Source organism: Pan paniscus, chromosome 18 (genome assembly GCF_029289425.2).
Source record: "Pan paniscus chromosome 18, NHGRI_mPanPan1-v2.0_pri, whole genome shotgun sequence".
Classification (NCBI taxonomy): Eukaryota; Metazoa; Chordata; class Mammalia; order Primates; family Hominidae; genus Pan; species Pan paniscus.
The window spans coordinates 5,134,146-5,155,119 of NC_073267.2; the positions used below are offsets into that span (position 1 = coordinate 5,134,146).

Consider the following 20,974-nt stretch of genomic DNA (forward strand, 5'->3'; position numbering starts at 1 on the left):
CAAAAGATCTCCATTCTGGCCAACCTAGGAGGTCTCCCCTATTCGGGGAGGAAGACCGGAGTCAAAGGACTCATCTGTCCTGTGCCAGGGACTGCTGTGAAAGCCCCTCAGAGACCTCCAGGGCCACAGCAGCCCCACCCAGCCCTGCAGCCAGCCTCGGAGACAGCCTGGTTCCCTGTGGCTGGCCGCAGGGTGTTCTCAGAGAACCCTGGCTGGACCGCTGCAAAGACCCTGGGGACACTCAGCAGCCCCTGGTGAGTCCCTCTCGACCGAGAGCATCTTGCAGAACAAGCCGTCTGTTTTCACAGCCCTTTCCAGGGGGAGCCCTGCCCACCGCCGTTCATCCTACCCCACTGGACAGGGCATTTACTTCTGAAGCTCCCCGTGGTGAAAAGACAGACCCCCTCCAGGGATTCCAGCCGATTCCCACGCAGGAGTTGGACTCGTGCATGGCTGTGGTGGCGTAGAGCAGGCTGGCAGGGGCAGGCCAGGCCATGTCCCCAGTGCCATGGTCAGTTTCAGCCAGTTATGGCCTTAAGGGAATTTGCACCAAATCTTCCAGTTTCCAAGATAAGTCGGAAGTGAGGCTTTTCCCATAAACTCTCCTGATTTATTTTTTTCTTGAGACGGAGTTTCGCTCGTTGCCCAGGCTGGAGTGTAGTGGTGCCATCTCGGTTCACCGCAACCTCTGCCTCCTGGGTTCAAGCGATTCTCCTGCCTCAGCCTCCCGAGTAGCTGGGATTACAGGCATGCACCACCACACCCAGCTAAGTTTTTGTATTTAGTAGAGACGGAGTTTCACCATGTTGGTAGGGCTGCTCTTGATCCCCTGACCTCAGGTGATCCACCCACCTTGGCCTCCCAAAGGGCTGGGATTACAGGTGTGAGCCACCGTGTCTGGCCTCCCGTTGGTTTTGCTTTCAATTCTCCAGGCTTAGAGAAGTCATGGGAGGCTCCAGGTTCTTTGTGTCAAATTCAAGGTCTGGGGCATGTGGTGATTTCGTAGGCCCACCTCTGGCTCCCCTAGAGTTAGTCCTAGACCACGTGCACAGCCCCCTTCTTTTTGTAAGATGCCCCTGCGACCAGGGGCTCCAAGCACACCTGGTAGGGCCTCTGCATCTGCCGGAAAACACCTGCACTGCCAGCCCCAGCACCAGCCCCGCCCTCCCCAAGGCTCCCAGACTGCTCCCACTGGGAGTGGTTCCCACCTGGCCTGGGGCACTTATTAAAAATCAGATCTGGGGCTGGGCAAGGTGATTCACGCCTGTAATCCCAGCACTTTTGGAGGCCAAGCCAAGAGGATCACTTGAGGCCAGGAGTTCAAGGGCAGCCTGGGCAACATAGCAAGACCTCATCTCTACAAAAAAAATTTAAAAAAAATTAGCCAGGTGTGGTGGCGTGCACCTGTAGTCCCAGCTACTTGGGAGCCTGAGGTGGGAGGATCACCCGAGCCCAGGATTTCAAGGCTGTAGTGAGCTATGATTGCATCACTGCACTCTAGTCTGGGGAACAGAGCAAGACCCTATCTCTAAAACACAAATCAGATTCTTTGACCCTCCTCCAGAACAACTGCCTCAAGGGAGAGGCCGGGAACGTGGGTGTTCAGCAAGCACCCAGGGGACGCTTGTGCTCTGGAAGTCCGGGGATCAAGTCTGCAGGCTCCCACTCACGATGTGGGGGGCATGACTAGATGGCATGTAAAAACATACGTGAAAGGAGCTATTTTCATTTTTTTGTTTTTTGTTTTTTTTTGTTTTTTTTTGAGATGGAGTCTTGCTTTGTCTCCAGGCTGGAGTGCAGTGGAGTGGTCTCTGCTCACTGCAACATCCACCTCCTGGGTTCAAGCGATTCTCCTGCCTCAGCCTCCCGAGTAGCTGGGACTACAGGCGCCCGCCACCACGTCCAGCTAATTTTTTGTATTTTAGTAGAGACGGTGGTTTCACCATGTTGGCCAGGATGGTCTCGATCTCTTGACCTCATGATCCCCCCGCTGCACCCTCTCCCAAAGTGCTAGGATTACAGGCGTGAGCCACCGTGCCCAGCCTGTTTTATTTTCAATAACAGCCTTGAGGTATAATTGACACACCAGAACGTCCACATTTCTAAAGCATGCCATTGAGTGGCTTTTGGTACAGTCACAGGTCAATCACCATCATCTACCCAGGGAGCTTCCACGATTGTACGTCAGGGCCTCGGCCTCGGCCCAGAGAGTCTGATGGCATGAGGCCGAGGAACCTGTGGTTTGCCAGTTTTATTTTACCTGCTGTGCAGCCAGGTATGAGAGCCACAGAACTAGCACAGAGGCACTCCACTGGGACCATGGTGGCCTGTAGGAGACATGAGCACTGGCTGCAAACACTTCCGATTGTCCTAATAAGGGGGCTGCCCTTGGATTCAGTGGGGAGGGCTCAGGGATACTGCTCAGCACCACTGCAGGACAATAACACAGCCCTCAATGTCAACAGTGACCACACTGAAAAAGCCAGCCCTGCAGGAACCTCAAGTCTCTCCTGTCCTTAATGTGACCACTTGAGACCCCCAGGCCCAGCCCACAGTGGCCCCCAGAAACAGAAATGAGGGTGGTGGGACAGTTTCCCCGGTATTAGTGACGATGTAGGGATGAAGTGTAGGGACAATTCCTAAACTTTGATGTCTATCTGGAACCAGGGGCTCCTGTTCAATCAGTTTCTGATTCGGGGAGTCTGGGCTGCAGCCTCACTCTAACAAGCTCCTGGCTGATGCTGGGGTCCGAACCATGCCTTGAATAGTGAGGGTGTGGTTCACTACAGGCCACCCCAGGGCTCATGGTGTTTAATAAATGGAACTCCCCGCGGGGCGCGGTGGCTCACTCCTGTAATCTCAGCACTTTGGGAGGCCAAAGCAGGTGGATCACTTGAGGTCAGGAGTTCAAGACCAGCCTGGCCAACATGGTGAAACCCCGTGTCTACTAAAAATACAAAAACTAGCCAAGCGTGGTGGAGGGTGCCTGCAGTCCCACCTACCCGGGAGGCTGAGCCAAGAGAATCACTTGAACCACATTGCAGATTACCCCAAAACACTTCTCTCTGCAAAGCATTTTTCCCACCACTGGAAGGCGGCTATGGCAGTTTCCTGAGAATTTTTTTTCCATATCAAAGAATGGAGGAGCTGCAAAGTAAAGACTCAGGAGGCCAGATATATCCCCCCCTCTCCTCCTGCCACGTTCTCTCCCTCCCCTGCTACCCAGGCACCCCAGGCGGATGCAGGGGGCTAGCTGGCCGGCCAGGGTCACCCGTCCTGTGGGCTCCGAGAGGCTATTACAAAGGCAGATTCCTGGGAGGGCCCATTCCTGGGAAGCAAGTGCGGCTTGAGCGGAAGTCACAGCAGCCAGTCGCCAGTGCCAAGCAGCCAGTGAGCAGCTGTCCCAGGTGGGCTCTGTCAACACAGCCTCTGCAGGTTCCAACCAGGAGATGAAGCCAGGCACTGGTGTGGCGAGAGCACCGAGGCACGCTTCCTGAGAGACACAGTCACATCCCTGGGAGCCAGGAAGGGTCAGTGGGGAGTGTCGGACGCCAGGGGAGCACGGGACTTTCAGAAAGAGAAGATGCTCTTCCACCCAGCTGGCAGGGCCTCCGCCAGGGGCTGGTGCTATCTTAGACAGAGTGGGTGTTGCCCGTGAGGAGCTGTGAGCTGAGTCCCGTTGGGGTGTTGCAGAGGCCCCAGTCTCCCTTCTGCCCCAAGTCCAAGCCCACTCTTGGGGAGCTGTGAGGCTGAGGGTGCATTCTCCCAAAGCTGCTCCAGCTCATCCCAGGCAGCCTCGGGTTGCCAGTCTCCTAAGTGACCCAACATCTGTGCCCCCTTTGCTGGCAGCATTCCGCCCCATCCTTGTCCCCTGCCTCGTCCTCTGCCCCTTGCAAGCTTCCCTGGCTCTGTCTGCCCTCTGCCCAGAGGCCCTGCCCTACCCAGTGTGTGCTGGAGGCTGGGCTCAGAGGGTCCAGCCTGTGCCCAGCCACTGGAGCCGAGACCGAGAAAAGTCCTGAGATGAAACCCAGGACAACAGAAGGCAGGTGTGAGCCCTGCGAACTCCTAACTGGGCGCCGGGATCTGTCCAGCCAAGCAGGGGCAGGGGTGGGCCGACAGGATGGGGACCCAGGCCAGGAACTAACTTCACAGGAAAAGCCCTGGGTGGGCAGGAAGATTCCAGAGCACGCTGTGGCTGACAAGGGCGACAGGCAGCAGTGTGGAGCCGGGGAGGCTGGGGGTGGCCCTGTCTTCTTGGCGGCGGCCCCCAGAACCAGCTGGCAGCAAGCCTCGTATACAAGGTAAGACCACAGAGCCTGGCAGTGGTTTGGAATTCGTTCTTCTCTTTTGTTAAAAGGGGGAAAGGAAGTGGATGCGGGTACCCCCAGGTGCAGGGGAGGCATGCAGGCAGCCCCAGCAGGCAGGCGCTGGGAGGCGGTGGGAAGAGTCCTGGAGTTTCCCACAATCCTTTTCTCTGCAAGGAACAGCAACGCTGGCTGACGAGGGGGTGGGGAGGAGGCAGGGCCCTGGGGAGGGGGCGGCGGGCAGGGGGCTGGGGGCTCACACTAACATGCAAAGTCCAGCTGCCCCAGGAACTAGGTTGCTTCTGAAGAGCGACACACGTAGAAATACACAGACACGGCCACGCGCACACATGCGGAGAGGCTCTGCATTCCCTAGGGTGGGGGTCGAGGCCTGCCGGCCCCCAAGGAGCTCCAAGCCAGGGATCAGCGATGTCTCCGCCAGGGTGGTCCTCCACGGCACCCCTGGGCTGGGCTGGGCAGGTACGTCTTCGAAGGAAGGCTGCGTGGTCTCTGAAGTTCTGTCCGCCAGGCACCCAGGCCGCTCTGAACCACTCCATGTGCCGGGGCCGCTGGGGCCATGACCTTGCGTGTGGGCAGCTGCGTGTTCTGGCACCAGACGTGTCCCTGCCTGGCTAGAGTCCGCGCTCTCCCCTCCAGGGCTCCGGGGAACAAGGGGTGCAGACAGAAAAGGGGTGAAGGGGGCCCGCAGAGACGTCCTCTCCCCCGCCCCACAGGGTCCTGGCCTCCGGGAGGGGGGAGGGGCCTCCCTTATCTCTCTGCCTCCATGGCAGGGTGGGCCCTGGGTTCTGAGGTGGCCTGTTGGGGGGCCAGGGGTGGCCAGTCTGAAGCCGGAGAAGGGGGTGTTGGAGTCCACAGGGGCGGCTGTGGCTGGTGGTGCTGTGGGCCCCCCGGGGGCGAGGCCGCCGTGGGCCAGCTGGAGGCCGCAGAGCTGCTGGTGGCGGCATGGGGGAAGTGTGGCGGGGGTGACGTGGCTGTCGCGGCCATCGGGCTGCCGCTGCCACCACTGTGGAAGCTCTCGGAGGCCTTGAGACGGGAGAACATGGTGAGAGCGTCGGGGAAGTTGGGGGGTGTAGCAGGGGTATTGGCGGGGGTGCACATCTGTGAGGGGAAGAGAGGAGAGATGGGGTGAGCACCCCTTCCTGGAGGGGCCCCCACTGCCTCCCAAGGGGAGATGCGTGGCTGGCCCATTCTCGGAAGGCTCTGTGTTCCTTCCCCAGATCCCCAAGCCTGTCCGCCGCCCAGGGGTTCCCAGAGGAGAAGCCTTGAGATGAACCGACCCAGCCTCACTCTCAGGAGCCCACAGTGCCTGGGGCCACGAGGCTTTCCCAGCCCACCCCCTTCCATCAGCCACAGCATCCCCGGGGGCTGTAGGGTAAGGAGCTTCATTGCCCCAGAGGCCAGCGCCCCCCAGGTCTCAGGGGGAGCTGGCACAGGCAAGATTAAGTGCAGGACCCACGGAGCTGGGACTCCTGCTGACCCATCTCCAAAGAGGTCGAGCCCCGCCTGCACCAGCGCCCTCGTACACCTGGGCCAGGGGCTGCTTATACACGGAACTAGCTCGGCCTCCTTCCGCCCAATCCAGAACTGGGGACTCCAGGGGACACTTACCATCTGGTGGTGATGGTGGCTGTAGGGGATGTTGGTCTCCTGGAAAAAGGCGCTGAGGGCTGTCTGCAGGAAGAAAGGCCCCTGCTCACCCTCCAGGCCCCCGCCGGCCCTGCCGCTGCCCTTGTTCCCAGGCTCCTCTGAGGCTGGGGATGACCCTGGCTGGACTGCTGAGTGGGAGGGGTGAGTCGTGGTGCTGAGGCTCAGTGGCTTGCCTGTCACCCCCAACCCTCACTGCTGTCTAAGGAGGAGCCACAGAACCTTGGGCAGTTGGGGTGGGCGGAGAAGACCCTTCCCCTGCTGCTCGCCAGCTGCCTCAGTGCCTAAGGCCTGCAGAGCCCTCCCCCTGCACCAGCTGGCACCAGCACCATGACTGGGGGAGGGCGGGCAGTACACCCCATCCTGGGGGAAAGGCGCCCGGCCCCAGGTAGCCCAACCAGACCTCCCCACCCTGCCCCGTTTCAGGAGATTCTAGCCTGGCTGTTACCACCTCAACGGGTAGCAAGTCTCTACTCTTCTCTAAGCCTCGGTCTCCTCAACTGCGAAGCAAAAGCATCTTGAAGGAGTCTGAGCCTGGTGGTGGGGATCCCCTGCTGCCCCACCCAACTCTGCTTCTGGCTGATCAAGGGGGCCACTGTTTGGGCCTTGGTTTCTCCATCTGTACCACAAAGAGGTTAGACCAGGTGGCTCCTGGGTCCCCTCCCTTTCAACAGTGACCTCCTAAGATCACCAGATTCCAGCAAGCAAGGCCTGGCACCACAGAGACAAGCCTGGGCTTTAGGCTCACTCGCTTCCCCACCTGAGCCTCCCTCGGAACAGTGCCCGGGAAGTGGAGCAGAAAGACGGCCCTAGGACCAAAGCCACCACGGGTTTACGACAGCTCCCCAGCCACCCGCCCTTGGCTGGCACCATGCTAGGCACGGGATGCTCCACCGTCTCCCTCCACACCCGGGCCGCATGCCACACTGAGCACGGTGCGGGCACCCAGCAGGGCTCCATCCCAGCGGGGCCATGGACTGTCATCATTAACCCCACAGGCAGGGACTGCTGTCTTACAGGCAGGGAAATGAAGGTAGGAAGTGACTTGCTTAGGGTCAGCTGGTCGGCAGAAGACAGAGATGGGGGTGCTCAGAAAGGCCAGGACAGGTGGGGGAGACAGAGCGAGCCTGGAGCCCTTTCCTGTGTGTGTCAGCTCAGCAGGCTCCAGAGGTCCTTGGTGACTGGGGACTGAGGAGCCCCAGAGGGAGGCGCTGGGATTTGCTATGTCCTGGCTGAGGCCCTGCAGGGGTGGGGAGGCCTGTCCCAGGAAACGGAGGCTGCTCTTGCGCAAGGGCCAGTGAGGGAGCCCCACAAGTATGTGAGGGGTTCTCGGGGCCCTACCAAGTCCCAGGCCCAGACTTGGAGCTTCAAGCCGCCGAGGTGCCCCTACCACCACCCCTCAGGCCCACTCCCCTAATGCCAGCTTGACTTCCTGGCCCTCCCAGGCCCAGCACACCCAGAAATCCAGCCTGGCTCCTGGGGCCTGCCCTCGGTCAGGGGGTCTGGGTGGGAGGCTATTTAAATTTTTTTTTTTTTTTTTTTTTTTGAGACGGAGTCTCGCTCTGTCACCAGGCTGGAGTGCAGTGGCGTTATCTGGGCTCAGTGCAACCTTTGCCTTCTAGTTCAAGTGATTCTCCTGCCTCAGCCTCCCAAGTAGCTGGGACTACAGGCATGTGCCACCACACCTGGCTAACTTTTGTATTTTTAGTAGAGATGGGGTTTCACCATGTTGGCCAGGATGGTCTTGATCTCTTGACCTCACGATCCGCCCACCTTGGCCTCCCAAAGTGCTGGGATTACAGGCATGAACCACCGTGCCCGGCAAAAAATATTTTTTAAATAAATGAATTATGTGGGGAATTTCCTGCAGGAGACACCCTATCTGGGTGTCCCTAAACAGGGGTGTGGGAGCTCAGGCATGGGGGCCAGGCTTTAAGCACCTTCCCAGACCCCAAGACCCTCTGTCAGCAGCAGCTGTGCCCCAAAGCCCAGGCTCACTGTGTAAATCCCAACCCCAGGAGCCCCAGGCCACACCAGACCCCCTCTGCAGGCCGCTGTGAGCATTCTCCATTGAGAAACATCTGCCCCACTAGACACCGGCCCCTCCCCCTGCAGCCTCCTGCCCCCATTAGCACCTGAATTGCAGCAAATGTGACCCAGAAACACCGCCTGGTGGATGCAGCCAGCGGGTGGAGCGTGGAGGGGGATGGGGTGGCCATGTGAACCCCTCACTCAGCCCCATTCCAAGGCCTGAAGTCCCGTCACCTTCCTCCAGCCTCCCTGGCGGCCCCCACTTTACAGATGGCACAACTGAGACTTGGGAGTGGAGGGCACAGGGCTCCTCCCACGGGGACCCTGGGAGCCACCAGAGGCCCCAGATGCTCCTGCCCCTCTGGGAACAGTCTTTCCCCAGACATTGCACTCCTCAAAGCTGCATTTTCAATTAACTGTGCCACTGAGGGATGTGGCCTGGGTGCCAGCTGGGTGCCAGGTTTTGAGGGCTGGGCTGAGTCCTGCAGGCAGGGCCAGCTTCCCACCGGACACCTACCTGCCCAGCCCCAGGCAGGGAGGGAACCCTGCGTGCAGATGTGGGACTGCCATGAATGTGGTTTTGCAAGTTTTGCCACATCCAGCCCTTGACACAAACAGGGCTGATGAGGGCTGTGGAGACCAGGAGGGGAGCAGGGAGCTTCCTCCGGGTGGGGCTGCCTCGGGGCACAGGGGGCAGTGAGCTGGCCAACAGAAGCTGACTCATGTCCCCCAACCCCACCATACAGATGTGGAAACTAAGGCCAGAGGGACAGAGCAGCCTCCCACGTCCTGGGGTGAACACCACACAGGATCAGTGGCCTCCGCGACGGCTGGTAGGAGGGAAGTAGGCAAGGAGAGAGGGATGTACTCATCTGGATGGGATGGCCACTGCCTTCCCAGACTGTCCCAAGCTTGGGACATTCTGATCCCCCTCCAGTCCCCAGGAAGCGGAGCCTCAGAGTCCTCTGGCTTCTAGTCCCTCCTGCAGGCCCTGGGATGGCTCCTCATGGAGAAACCAGGTTCCCAGTCCCCGGCTGGGCACAGATGGTACCGGGATGGCTGAGGCCATGACCCTACCCCTGTGAGGGGCACAGCTCAAAGGGCTCTGGCCTCATCCCCTGATACCAACCACCATGGGGTTAATCCTGGGGTCGGTGAATTAGGGAAGGCCAGGTAGCCTCTGGGCAGCACAAGCCAGGAGCACTACTGTCCTGTGGGTTAGGAGAGGCCCGGGGGAGTGGGTGCCAGATTGGGGCAGCATCACCTCCTACCCAGCTAGCCCGAAAGCTGGTGAACCGTGTGCACCCTCCCCATTGCACCGGTAAAGGGACAGATGCCCCTGCCAGCCCCAGGAGAGCACCTAGTCGCGCACACGGAGTCCCCAGGCACACCTCTGAAGGGGATACACGCTCATCCCTGTGGTGTAGTGTGGGGCTCCGACACGCCACCCCTACACTCCAGGCCGTGTACACACATCACACCATGCCGGGCACGGGCGGCATCTGCACACCCGCCACATGTGTACGCATTGATCACACACCAAACGCACCAGGGGGCTGCGCGTTCACACGCGCGCCAACGTGCCCGCAGGTCCGCCACCTCCCCGGTGCCCGGCCGACGCCGTGGCGCGGTGCGTGCGTAAACACAAATGCACATGGACGTGTGCGCACGCCGCCGACCGCCCACCAGGCACGCGGACCCTCGGACCACTCGCCCGGAGCGGCTCCGCCCTCCGGCCCAGCTCTACCGAGGCCTGGGGCGTCCTCCTTCCGGCCGCCCGCCCGACTGTCCGTCTGCACCGCGGCGCCGCCCTGCCCTCGGCCGTTACCCGGACAAAAGGGGTGGGGTGGGGGGGTCCCCGTCTCGATCCCGGGGGACTCGCGGCCCCGCGGGGGCGGCGTATCCCCGACCGGTGGCCCGGTTCCCACCTCCGCCCGCCGCGAGCCCTCGGGATCCGGACGCCGGGCACCGTCGTCGGGAAAGCGGGTCGGGTCTGCGGCCCGGAGGGGGCGCACAGCCGGCACGCGTCCACGCCGTCCGCCCCCGCCCAGCGGCCACGCGGGACACACTCCGCCCGTGGCCCCGGCCCTCGCCCGGCTCCGGCGCCGCGCACCTCGAACTGCCAGTGGGCCGCCTGCAGCAGTTGCTTCGCCTGGTCGGCCGCGCAGCCCGCCGTCAGCACGAACTGGTTGATCATGACCTGGTGCTTGAGCTCGTCCATGTTCACGGACATGGCGCCGCCGCGCTGCCCGCTCCGGCCTCCCTCCGCCGCCCGCGCCTCCGCCTCACGCGTCCACCATTAGCGAGCCGGCTCCGGCTAATACAAATATTTACTGTGCGGCTCTGACTCACCGCGCCTCGCCTCGCTCCGCCGGCGCCGCGGCATGCTGGGATATGTAGTCCCCACGGTGCGCCGGGCGCCCCGGGGGAGCGGGGCCGGCACCCTAGGGGACGCGAAGCCCGGGAAGGGGCGTGTCTGAGCACCGAGCGCCCGCTGTGCGGATGTCCGGGCCGTAACCCGAGCCGGGCGCGTCCACGTCGCCCTCGTTGCTCTCGGTGGCACCCGTGCCCCTGCTCTGGCACGGATGGGGGTCCGCTGGCGGGGGCCACGTCTGTGCATGGGCGCAAATGCCTGACCACAGGATCTTGGCCAAGGCCTGGGGACCGTGTCTGAACTGTGAGCGCCTACTGTGTGTGGATGCCCGGGCCGTGACCAGGGTTGGGGGAGTCCACGTCGCCCTCGTTGCTCTGGGTGGCACCCGGCCCCTGCTCTGGCACGGATGGAGGTCCGCAGGCGGGGGCCTCAGGTTCGTGCATAGGCGTTTTTGCCAAGGCCCAGGAACGGTGTCTGAAAACTGAGTGCCTAATGTGTGCAGGCGCCTGAGCTGGGACCAGAGCCAGTCACGTCCACGTCGCCCTCGTTGCTCTCGGTGGCACCCAAGCCCCTGCTCTGGCGGGAATTAGGAGCCCAGAGGCCGGGGCCACAGATCTGTGCATGGGCGCAAACGCCAGGCCACAGACGTCTTTGCCATGCCCCGGGGACTGTGACTGAACGCTAAGTGCCTACTGTGCGCAGCTGTCCAGACCGTGACCAGAGCCAGGCACGTCCATGTCGCCCTCATTGCTCTCGGTGGCATCCGTGCCCCTGCTCTGGCACGAATTGGGGTCCCAAGGTGGGGCATACAGATCTGTGCATGGGCGCAAACGCCGGGCCACAGGCGTCTTTGCTAAGACCTAGGGACCCTGAACCCCTCTGTGATTGGCATCGCTCTGTGTTAAATAGTAGGCACACCCTTAAGAGAGGGGTCTCTAGGAATTTTGGCCCAAATCGGCTGGTCTAGGCTGAAAGGCCCGGCACACTGTAGGCGCCGACAAATACTCGTTCAGTGAATGAATGAATGAGCCACTTAAAAGCTCCGCCGCACGTCACCGCCTGTAGCTAGCCTCCTAGCTCTCCTCACTCAATCTCTCATCGCCCACTCGTGGCGTGGGTCCTTCCTAGCCTGGCTCTGGGCCTGCCCCACTGTAGCCCCATGACCCTCTGGACGGCGCCTGGGACAGGCTGGCGGGGCCAGCAGCCTCTGGTGCTTCGGGGTCCCCCTTCCAGCAGTTCTCCCGCTTTCCCACGCAAAATCTCGTGCTCTTTGCCGGAAATCTCGGCCCTTAGCGGGCGGGCGCCAGGGCCCGGCAGAGCCAGTTCCGGAGCGGCCCCAAACTCCCTTTCCCAGAATGCCTCGGTTTATTTGCATCGTTTGGTCCCGGTGACGTCAGCTGAGTGAGGTCGTGCCTCGACCAATGGACAGCCTCGGGGTGTTAGGACCTGGCCATATAAGGTAAACAAAGCTGGTCGCCCAATGAAGAGGCGGCGGGGGCGGGCGCTGGGCCGGGGAGGCCGGGGGCGGAGCCGGGGGCGGGGCGACCGGGCGGTGTTTACAGACCGGCACATGGCGCTTCCGGTTGACGTTGCTGACAGCTAGTGAGGCTTTAGCCCGCTTCGAGCGCCCGGGGGCGGTAAGGCGCGATCATAGCAGCTCTCGGTGACCTTGGTCCGGCTCCTTGCGCCCCCTGGCCCCAGCCTCCTTCGTTGAGACACTATATGTTGAGTCTTTCCTCTTTTCCTGGCCCTGACCTAGCGTGGGGCGACAGAAGAGCAATAGCCGGGTGGGGGCTGTGAGAACGGCTGGGGTTGGGATCGAATTTCGGAAACCCGGAGGACGAGTATAGCCTTGCAAGATGGAAAATGCCCTCCCGGGCTGGCGCGGTGGCCTGTAATCCCACCTACTCGGGGTCCGAGGAGGGAGGATTTCCTAGGCCCAGGACTTTGAGAACACGCCTCTACAGAGATTTACATTTTAAGAAAATTAGCTGGGTTCGGGTCGGGCGCAGTGGCTCACGCCTGTAATCCCAGCACTTTGGGAGGCCGAGGCTGGCGGATCACCTGAGGTCAGGAATTCGAGACCAGCCTGACCAACACGGCGAAACCCGTTCTCTACTAAAAATACAAACACTAGCCGGGCGTGGTGGCAGTCGCCTGTAATCCCAGCTACTCCAGAAGCTGAGGCAGGAGAATCGCTTGAACCCAGGAGGCGGAGGTTGCAGTGAGCCGCAATCGCGCCACTGCCCTGCAGCCTGGGCCACAGAGCAAGACTCTGTCTCAAAAAAAAACAAAAAAACAAAAAAACAAAACAACAACAAAAAAAAACAGAGAATTAGCTGGGTTCCATGGCTCACACCTGTAAGTAATCTCAACACTTTAGGAGGCCGAGATGGGCGGATCACTAGAGTCGAGGAGTTTGCGACCAGTCTGGGCAACATAGTGAGACCCTCGTCTCTACAAAAAATAAAAAATAAAAAAAATTGGCCGGGCGCCGTGGCTCACGCTTGTAATCCTAGCGCTTTGGGAGGCCGAGGCGGGCAGATCCCTTGAGGTTAGGAGTTCCAGACCAGCCTGGTCAAACCGTCTCTACTAAAAATACAAAAATTAGCCGGACATGGTGGCACACCCCTGTAGTGCCAGCTACTGGGGAAGCTGAGGCAGGAGAATTGCTTGAACTCAGGAGGCGGAGGCTGCAGTGAGCTGAGATCACGCCATTGCATTCCAGCCTAGACGACAGAGCAAGACTGTCTCAAAAAAAAAAAAAAAAAAAAAAAAATTCTGGAGTCCCAGCTACAGATTGAGGTAGGAGGATTGCTTGAGCCTGGGAAGTCAGAGGCTGCAGTGAGCCGTGATTGTGCCTGGGGAACAGCGCAAGATCCTGTCTCCAAAAAATAAAAAATGCCCTAGGGAGGCCGGCACTGGCCCTGGGGGTGAGTTAGGGGATACTGAAGTGTTTAAACAGATCTGATCCCTTGTACACGTTGGGATCACTGTGGCTGTGGCTGTGCTGGGATCAGATGGTGGTGGAGAGCTCCGGTCTGAACTAGGCGACGTTCTTGATGTGTCTGGTTCCAGGGGAGTCTGCCCTGCCTTCGGAATTGGATGGAATGGAGGGAATTGCCTCAAGCTGCGGCTCCTACCCGGGCCCCTCAAGCCTGACCAAGGACTCTCCCACAGGGTGGTGGGAGGAGGACAGTAGGGGAACTAGTGGACTGGACCTGAAATGTCCTGGGGTGGGAGGGTAGGGTGGTGGGGAAGGCTGGGGCACTGAGATAGCGGAGAGGGCTGGGGAGGGAAGGGAGTCAGGGTGCAGTGGAGTTGGTCTCTGAGGGCTGGGGCTGGGAGCCTGGCCTATAGGCAAGGGGCGGACACTGAGTCTTGGCTTTTCCCAGGCAGGCACTTAGCCTCGGCAGAAGCCACCTGACCACGGGAAATACAGTTTAAACTTCTTTCCTGCTGTTTGGGGATCACTTAGGGGCCACAGTATTTTGTAAACCCTGATGGTTCCAAGCGATGTTTGCTCTTGCTAAGAGTTGCTCCTTAACCTTTGCAAAGTTCATATGCATGAATTAATATGGGCAAAGTGCTCCATAGGGTAGGCCCACAGTAAAAACCAGCTCTGAATATGATTCCCGCTATAATAATTACCACTAGGACGACAACACAGTGTGGTAGAAGGTGGGCAGGTTCGGGAGCTAGACAGACCTGGGTGTCAGGCTTGACTCCGCTGCTTAATGACTTAATGCTTAATGTTGAGCGAGTTACCAGAGCTCTGGGCTTCACTTTCTCACTGGCGGGGCTGAGTTCTGGCCTCACTGCTGTGGAAGATTAATGCCTGTAAAATGCATAGTGCAGGGCCTGGTGCTAGTTGCACGGTTCTAGTGCTCTCACCTGTTTGCCTCCATCTGGACCACTCTGGGAAGCCCTAGCCCTATTTTACAGATAAAACTGAGGCTGGAATCCAGTCTTACCCTCTGACATTCAGAACCTGTGGAGAAGAGCGGGCACCCATGGTGCATTTCTGGCAAGGGAGGAGGGACACTGTCCCGGCAGGGCCCACTAAGGGCTTGCCTTGCATAGGGAGGCAGGAAGTGCCTTCACCCCTCCTTCCACCATCGTCCAGGTACCACTCAGCTGCCTGCCCAGGCTTGCCCAGCTCAGGAGGATCTCTCTCAGGCCAGCAGGCTGGCAAGAGTTGGGCAGGTGGGGCTGGCAGAGTCAAAGGTCACCCTACTGGTCTCCATGCAACCCCCTCACCCCCATCCCCTAAGCCAGCTTGTTTTTCCAGGGGCAACAGGGAATTAAAAAACAACCTTGTTTTTAGCCAGGATTAGCCTGATTGGAGAATGAACTTTGGATTCCTTAGCAGGCTGGGATGGAACCTGACAGCTGGGGCCAGCACCTAGTGGGAGGGAGAGGAGAAGGCATTTCTAGCAGTGCCCTTATGTCACCTGAGGGCCCAAGAGGTTCAAGGCTTTGCCAGACTTCACATGGCCAGTCCATGGGGGGCCCAGGGCCCTGGCCGCCTCCTCCTCACCCCATTCTTTGATTTATTCCACAGATGTGCTTATCAGACACGCACCGGGTGCCTGGCTCTGGGAGCACCAGAATACGCCAGGATCCTGCCCACTCAGGGGGTTGAGAAGTCTAGACTTGAGACTCAGGCACTCAGACCAGGAAGCCACCAGTCGTCTCCAGCGTCTGTCTTTATGTTTCTTTTTTTTTTTCATTTTATTTTATTTTTGAGACAGGGTCTCACTCTGTCACCCAGGCTGGAGTGCAGTGGCACAATCATGGCTCACTACAGTCTCGACCTCCCAGGCTCAAAGGATCCTTCCACCTCAGCCTCCCAAGTAGCTGGGACTACACATGTGCACCACCCCGCCTGGTTAATGTTTATATTTTCTGTAGAGACAGGGTTTTGCCATGGTGCCCAGGCTGGCCTCGAACTCCTAGGCTCAAGCGATCCACCTGCCTTGGCCTCCCAAAATGCTGAGATTACAGGCGTGAGACACCACACCTGGCCCTGTCTTTACGTTTCAGAGAGCCCAATGCTGGCTGAATGTGAGGCAAGATCTGGCCCTTGCCTTGCCATCTCCCTCTCACTTGATTCTAGTCCTGTGCCGTACTCAGTTCTTTCCCACTATAGAGGTTTTGTATATGCCATTACCCCTACCTAAAACCTGGAGCAGCCTACTCCCTCACACTTTGCCTGGCTGGCTATTAATTGTATTTCAAGTCCTGGCTTAGCAAGCGGCCACGGTGGCTCACGCCTATAATCCCAGCACTTTGGGAGGCCGAGGTGGGTAGATTACCTGAGGTCAGGAGTTCAAGACCAGCCTGGCCAACATGGTGAAACCCCATCTCTACTAAAAATACAAAAATTCGCTGTGTGTGCTGGCACGCGCCTGTAGTCCCAGCTACTCGGGAGGCTGAGGCAGGAGAATTGCTTGAACCCAGGGGGCGGAGGTTGCAGTGAGCTGAGATCGCTCCACTGCACTCCAGCTCGGGCAACAGAGTGAGACTGCGTCTCAAACAACAGCAACAACAACAGCAACAAAAAATAAATCAAGTCCTGGCTTAGCTGTCACCTCCTCAAAAAAACCCCTTCCCTGACTCCCCTGCCAATAGTATCAATTAATTGCATCTCAATGTTTTCTGCAGAACACCCACTACATTCTGGAATTATATACTTGTTAACCTTTCTAGTGTCTATTTCCTCACCTGCCTGCAGCCTCCATGTCTAGCTTGTCCTACCATTTGATGCCTTGCCTGGTTTATCACCTGTCACATAGTAGCTGCAGGATAAATATTTGTTGAATAAATCAGTGAATTGGCCAGGCATGACGGCACATGCCTGTAATCCCAGCACTTTGGGAGGCCAAGGTGGGGGGATTGCCTGAGGTCAGGAGTTAAAGACCAGCCTGGCCAACATGGTGAAACCCTCTCTCTACTGAAAATACAAAAATTAGTTGTGGGTGCCTGTAATCCCAGCTACTCGGGAGGCTAAGGAAGGAGAACCGCTTGAACCTGGGAGGCAGAAGTTAAAGCGAGCCGAGATCCCACATGATCATGCCACTGCACTCCAGGCTGGGTGACAGAGTGAGACTGTGTCTCCAAACGTAAATAAATAAATGAATCCAGGCCGGGCACGGTGGCTCACGCCTGTAATCCCAGCACTTTGGGAGGCCGAGGCGGACAGATCACCTGAGGTCAGGAGTTCGAGACCAGCCTGACCAACATGCAGAAACCCCGTCTCTACTAAAAATACAAAATTAGCCGGGCGTGGTAGCACATGCCTGTAATCCCAGCTACTAGGGAGGCTGAGGCAGGAGAATCGCTTGAACCTGGGAGGCGGAGGTTGCGGTGAGCCGAGATCGCACCATTGTCCTCCAGCCTGGGCGACAGAGCGAAACTCCATCTCAAAAAAAATAAATTAATTAAATAAATAAAAAAATAAAAATAAATGAATCCACTCAGATGTTGATAATGGAACTTGGACCAAATCGGGAAGGGCCTGTCTTCCAGCTGGGTGTGAGTAAGCACAGAAAAATACTGCTGAAAGGGCTTTGAGGACACCTTGAGTCCAAAGCTCTGTTGAGAAGAAGAGTTAATGAAACATCCACCTGGTGGAAATGACTGCTCTGGCCCAGGCTCCATAGGGAGGATATGCTCTTAGTGTTGTTTTTCAGTGGGAACAGCTGATGCTCAGGACTCTCCCTTCCTCCCCGCAAATGGGGAGGGCAGTCGATTGAATGCAGCGTTGATACACAAATGCATGTACATGCACGGGAGTTACGTGGTTCAATGGAAAGAAATATAAAATGAAGAGAGATCACAATTGGTGGGGGGCTTCAGGCCCATCCATCTGGGGACAAGAGCCTGGCAATCTGGCACTCTGGAGCATGCCTCTGTGGAGGCAGGGACGTGCCCAGGTAAGAGCAGTGGCCTGGCTCAATTCCAGCTGTGCCACCCACCTACTGTGCAACCTCATTAGGGTACTTCATTTTTATGAGCCTCACTTTCCTGTTTTGTAAATTGGTAATAGAAATAGAATCTACATCAGATTTTTTTTTTTGAGACAGAGTCTCGCTCTGTCGCCTAGGCTGGAGTGTAGTGGCGCGATCTCCGCTCACTGCAACCTCCGCCTCCCAGGTTCAAGCAATTCTCCCATCTCAGCCTCCCGAGTAGCTGGGATTACAGGCACGTGCCACCACACCCAGCTAATTTTTATGTTTTTAGTAGAGACGGGTTTTTGCCATGTTGGCCAGGCTGGTCTCCAACTCCTGACCTTGAATGATCCGCCCACCTCGGCCTCCCAAAATGCTGGGATTCCAGGTGTGAACCATTGCACCCGGCCAGATAATTGTTTTTTAATTATTATTATTTTTGGAAACAGAGTCTCGCTCTGTCACCCACACTGGAGTGCTGTGGGGCAATCTTGGCTTGCTGTAACCTCCACCTCCCAGGTTCAAGCGATTCTCCTGCCTCAGCTTCCCGAGTAGCTGGGATTACAGGCCCATGCCACCACACCCAGCTAATTTTTATGTTTTTAGTAGAGATGGGGGTTTTGCCATGTTGGCCAGGCTGGTCTCGAACTCCTGACCTTGGGTGAGGCCGCCCACCTCGGCCTCCCAAAGTCCTGGGATTCCAGGCGTGAACCATTGTGCCTGGCCAGATAATTGTTTTTTAATTATTATTATTTTTGGAAACAGAGTCTCACTCTGTCACTCACACTGGAGTGCAGTGGCGCAATCTTGGCTCACTGTAACCTCCACCTCCCAGGTTCAAGCGATTCTCCTGCCTCAGCCTCCGCAGTAGCTGGGATTACAGGTGCGCACCACCATGCTTAGCTAATTTTTTGTATTTTTGGTAGAGACAGGGTTTCACCATATTGGCAAGGCTGGTCTTAAACCCTTGACCTCAAGTGATATGCCTGCCTCGGCCTCCCAAAGTGCTGGGATTACAGGCGTGAGCCACAGTGCCTGGCCTGTTTTTTTAATATTTTATTTTTTTAAATTTTTATCCTTTTTAGAGATAGGGTCTCACTCTATCACCCAGGCTGGAGTGCAGTGGCATGATCATGGCTCACTGCAACCTCGACTTCCCAGGGTCAAGCTATGCTCCCGCCTCCACCTCCAGAGTAGCTGTGACTACAGGGGCGTGCCATCACACCTGGCTAATTTTTACATTTTTGGTAGAGACAGGGTCATGACATGTTGCCCAGTCTGTTCTGGAACTCCTGGGTGCAGGCTATCTGCCTGCCTCGGCCTCCCAAAGTGTTAAGATTACAGGTGTGAGCCACTGCGCCCGGCCAACATCAAAGAATTAGATGAGAGGATCTGTGCAGAGCCCTCAGCATGATGCCTGGCACATAATGCTCAGTAAGTGTGGATCTTGGCTGTGGGGCAGGGAGATTTAATCAGGCTCCTCCAAGACCTGGACCTGCATCATAACCACACAAGTCTCTTGGCTGCCGTACTCATTTGGCTTCCCAAGTTCCCCTGACAAGAGGAAGTCTGAGGCCAGGTGCAGTGGCTCATCTGTAATCCCAACACTTTGGGAGGCCAAGGCAGGCGGATCACTTGAGGACGGGAGTTCAAGACCAGCCTGGCTAACATGGTGAAACCCTGTCTCTACTAAAAATGCAAAAATTGGCTGGGTGTGATGGTGCATGCCTGTAATTCCAGCTACTGGGGAGGCTGAGGCATGAGAATCGCTTGAACACGGGAGGCAAAGGCTGTAGTGAGCTGAGATTGTGCCACTTCTCTCCAGACTGCGCGACAGAACAATTAAAAAAAAAAAAGAGGAAGACTGGATCCTGGACTGTGGTCTCTGGAAGGGTATAAGAAGCATTTCCACATGGACTGTGGTGAATTGAGCATTGGAGACTCAGTCTGCCTTGCCCTCCCTAGCTGCTTTCTTGGTACAGTAGGCTTGACTTGGGAAATCACTCTGCTCAGAATCCCAGTTCCTCAACTGAAAAGTAGGTAAAAAGCGATCTATTTGCAGAGCTGTGTGTGAGTCAAAAGCCAGGGAACACCTTGCACACTGCGAGGTTTTCATTCTGAAAGCGATTCTTGCAATCTTGCCTGCAGCGCCATTTCATGCGGCTCTCGCTCCTCTGTGCCTCAGTTTCCCTGTGTGTAAAATGTGGGAGAGTCTACTGCCTTCCGTGGAGGCTGTGAAATTATGTCTTTAAACTAATTGGTCCAGACGTGGGGCCAAAGTATCGGGATTACAGGTGAGCCACTGCACCAGGCCTCAGCCTTGTCAGGGGGCCGGAGGTTGCTTAACCCCCTGGATCCCAGCTTCCTCATCTGTAAAACGGGCTGATGGCTATACAGCCCTCAGAACCACACCTGGTTCAGAAGTCCCCAAATGGTAGTCCTCAAATTCTGGCCAAGGCCAAAGCAGGTGCTTCGCTTCTTCCGTGCACACCCTGCAAGTGGGCTCCCGGTAGCAGGTGCAGCTACGCCCTCTGCCGGTCGGGGCGGGAGACAAACTCAGGGGAGTGGGGAGAACCACAGCGACTCAGGGAGCTATTTCAGAGGGGGCAAGTGGAAGGCGCTGGGGCTCCAGGAGAGTCTGTAAGCGAACAGATGAGGAAATGACCAAAGAGTTAATATGTTAGTGCAGCGCTTGGAACGCAGAGGGAAGGACCATTTGCCGTGTGGTTTGTTGGTTCCTTCCCTCTGAATTTAGGTCCATTTGGTTTGTCCCGGAGTGCTTGTCAATCCGTCAGAGGGCCTGGGAACGGAGCATCCTGGGAAAGATAGTTCCCAGACGGGCTTCCCGCGCTGCTTCCCGGCGCCTTCGGCGGCGAGAGGACTCCATTTCCCGACGTGCCCCGGGACCGGGAGGCGGAGGGCCGCCGTGGCGTCGGGCCCTGGGCCAAGCCGGGGGTGGGGGCTCGAGGCGCCTCCGCGGCCGTGGACTAGCGTCCGTGCGGCCTGGTCCGGGCCATGTCCGCGTGAGGACCCCGCCGCTGTCGCCGCTCCCGTTCCGGCCCTGGCCCCTCTGCCCGGCAGCGCCGCGCACCATGGGCTCCATTCTCAGCCGCCGCATCGCGGGGGTGGAGGACATCGACATCCAGGCGAACTCGGCCTATCGCTACCCTCCGAAGTCCGGTGAGCGCCCGGCCCCAGGCGCGGACTGCTAGGCACGCGCTGGAACGCGGACCCGGCGGGCGCGGGGGCGGGGACTCGGGGCGGGGCGCCCTGCTCGGCCCCCTCCGGGCCTCGTTGCTACCCCGAGCCTTCGCGCGGCCCCGCGGCCCCGACCCCTAGGCGTGGCTGGGGGCCCCGGAGGAACCTGCCCGAGCCGTACCTGGCTGCTACTGCCCGGCTTGGGTGACCTTGGGGCAGTCCCTTCGCCCCGGGCACCTCAGCTCCGTCCTTGTAACAGGGGGGAGCTCCTGGGGGAAAGCTCGAGGGCGCGGCGGGGTGCTGAGCGCGGGTCCCGGCGCATCGCTTCTGCCTAGAAAGCTCTCATTGTCATCAGATTGACCTCACCGCGGGGGCCGGCTTTCGCTTTCTTTAGTGGCTTGGTGTGAAGGCCGAGCCAGTGGTTTGGGCAATTTCCCTCCCATCAGGAC

The 20,974-nt window shown here is 58.3% G+C and overlaps 2 protein-coding genes across 6 annotated transcripts in view; one reads left to right on the forward strand and one right to left on the reverse strand.

Moving 5' to 3' along the window:
• Nucleotides 1-4,322: 4,322 nt before the first annotated feature.
• Nucleotides 4,323-11,612, reverse strand: UBALD1 (UBA like domain containing 1). 2 transcript variants are annotated; one of them, XM_034939719.3, is made up of 3 exons: nt 10,114-11,612; nt 5,934-5,996; nt 4,323-5,423 (listed from the first exon to the last, which is right to left on the reverse strand). In XM_034939719.3, the coding sequence occupies exons 1-3, from the start codon at nt 10,231-10,233 to the stop codon at nt 5,073-5,075; spliced, it is 534 nt and encodes a 177-aa protein (XP_034795610.3). In that variant the 5' UTR covers nt 10,234-11,612; the 3' UTR covers nt 4,323-5,072. The 2 variants fall into 2 exon arrangements, with proteins under 2 accessions (XP_034795610.3, XP_054955252.1); XM_055099277.2 differs by having other exon boundaries at nt 9,929-10,469.
• Nucleotides 11,613-20,240: 8,628 nt separating this feature from the next.
• Nucleotides 20,241-20,974, forward strand: part of MGRN1 (mahogunin ring finger 1) — a 65,340-nt gene continuing 64,606 nt past the window's right edge. For all 4 annotated transcript variants that reach the window (XM_034939729.3, XM_034939731.3, XM_034939733.3 and 1 more), the window contains exon 1: nt 20,241-20,507. In XM_034939729.3, coding sequence (XP_034795620.3) covers nt 20,420-20,507 — 88 coding nt within the window. In that variant the 5' untranslated portion in view covers nt 20,241-20,419. The remainder of the gene's footprint in view (nt 20,508-20,974) is intronic.

What these genes read in the sequence shown, in the direction of transcription:
- UBALD1 (XM_034939719.3), bottom strand. Translation starts at nt 10,233, where the DNA reads ATGTCCGTGAACATGGACGAGCTCAAGCACCAGGTCATGATCAACCAG. An exon ending in CGGCCCACTGGCAGTTCGAG is followed by an intron (nt 5,997 to 10,113) that starts GTGCGCGGCGCC and finishes TTCTTCCTGCAG; the next exon opens with ACAGCCCTCAGCGCCTTTTT. An exon ending in GCCACCATCACCACCAGATG is followed by an intron (nt 5,424 to 5,933) that starts GTAAGTGTCCCC and finishes TTCCCCTCACAG; the next exon opens with ATGTGCACCCCCGCCAATAC.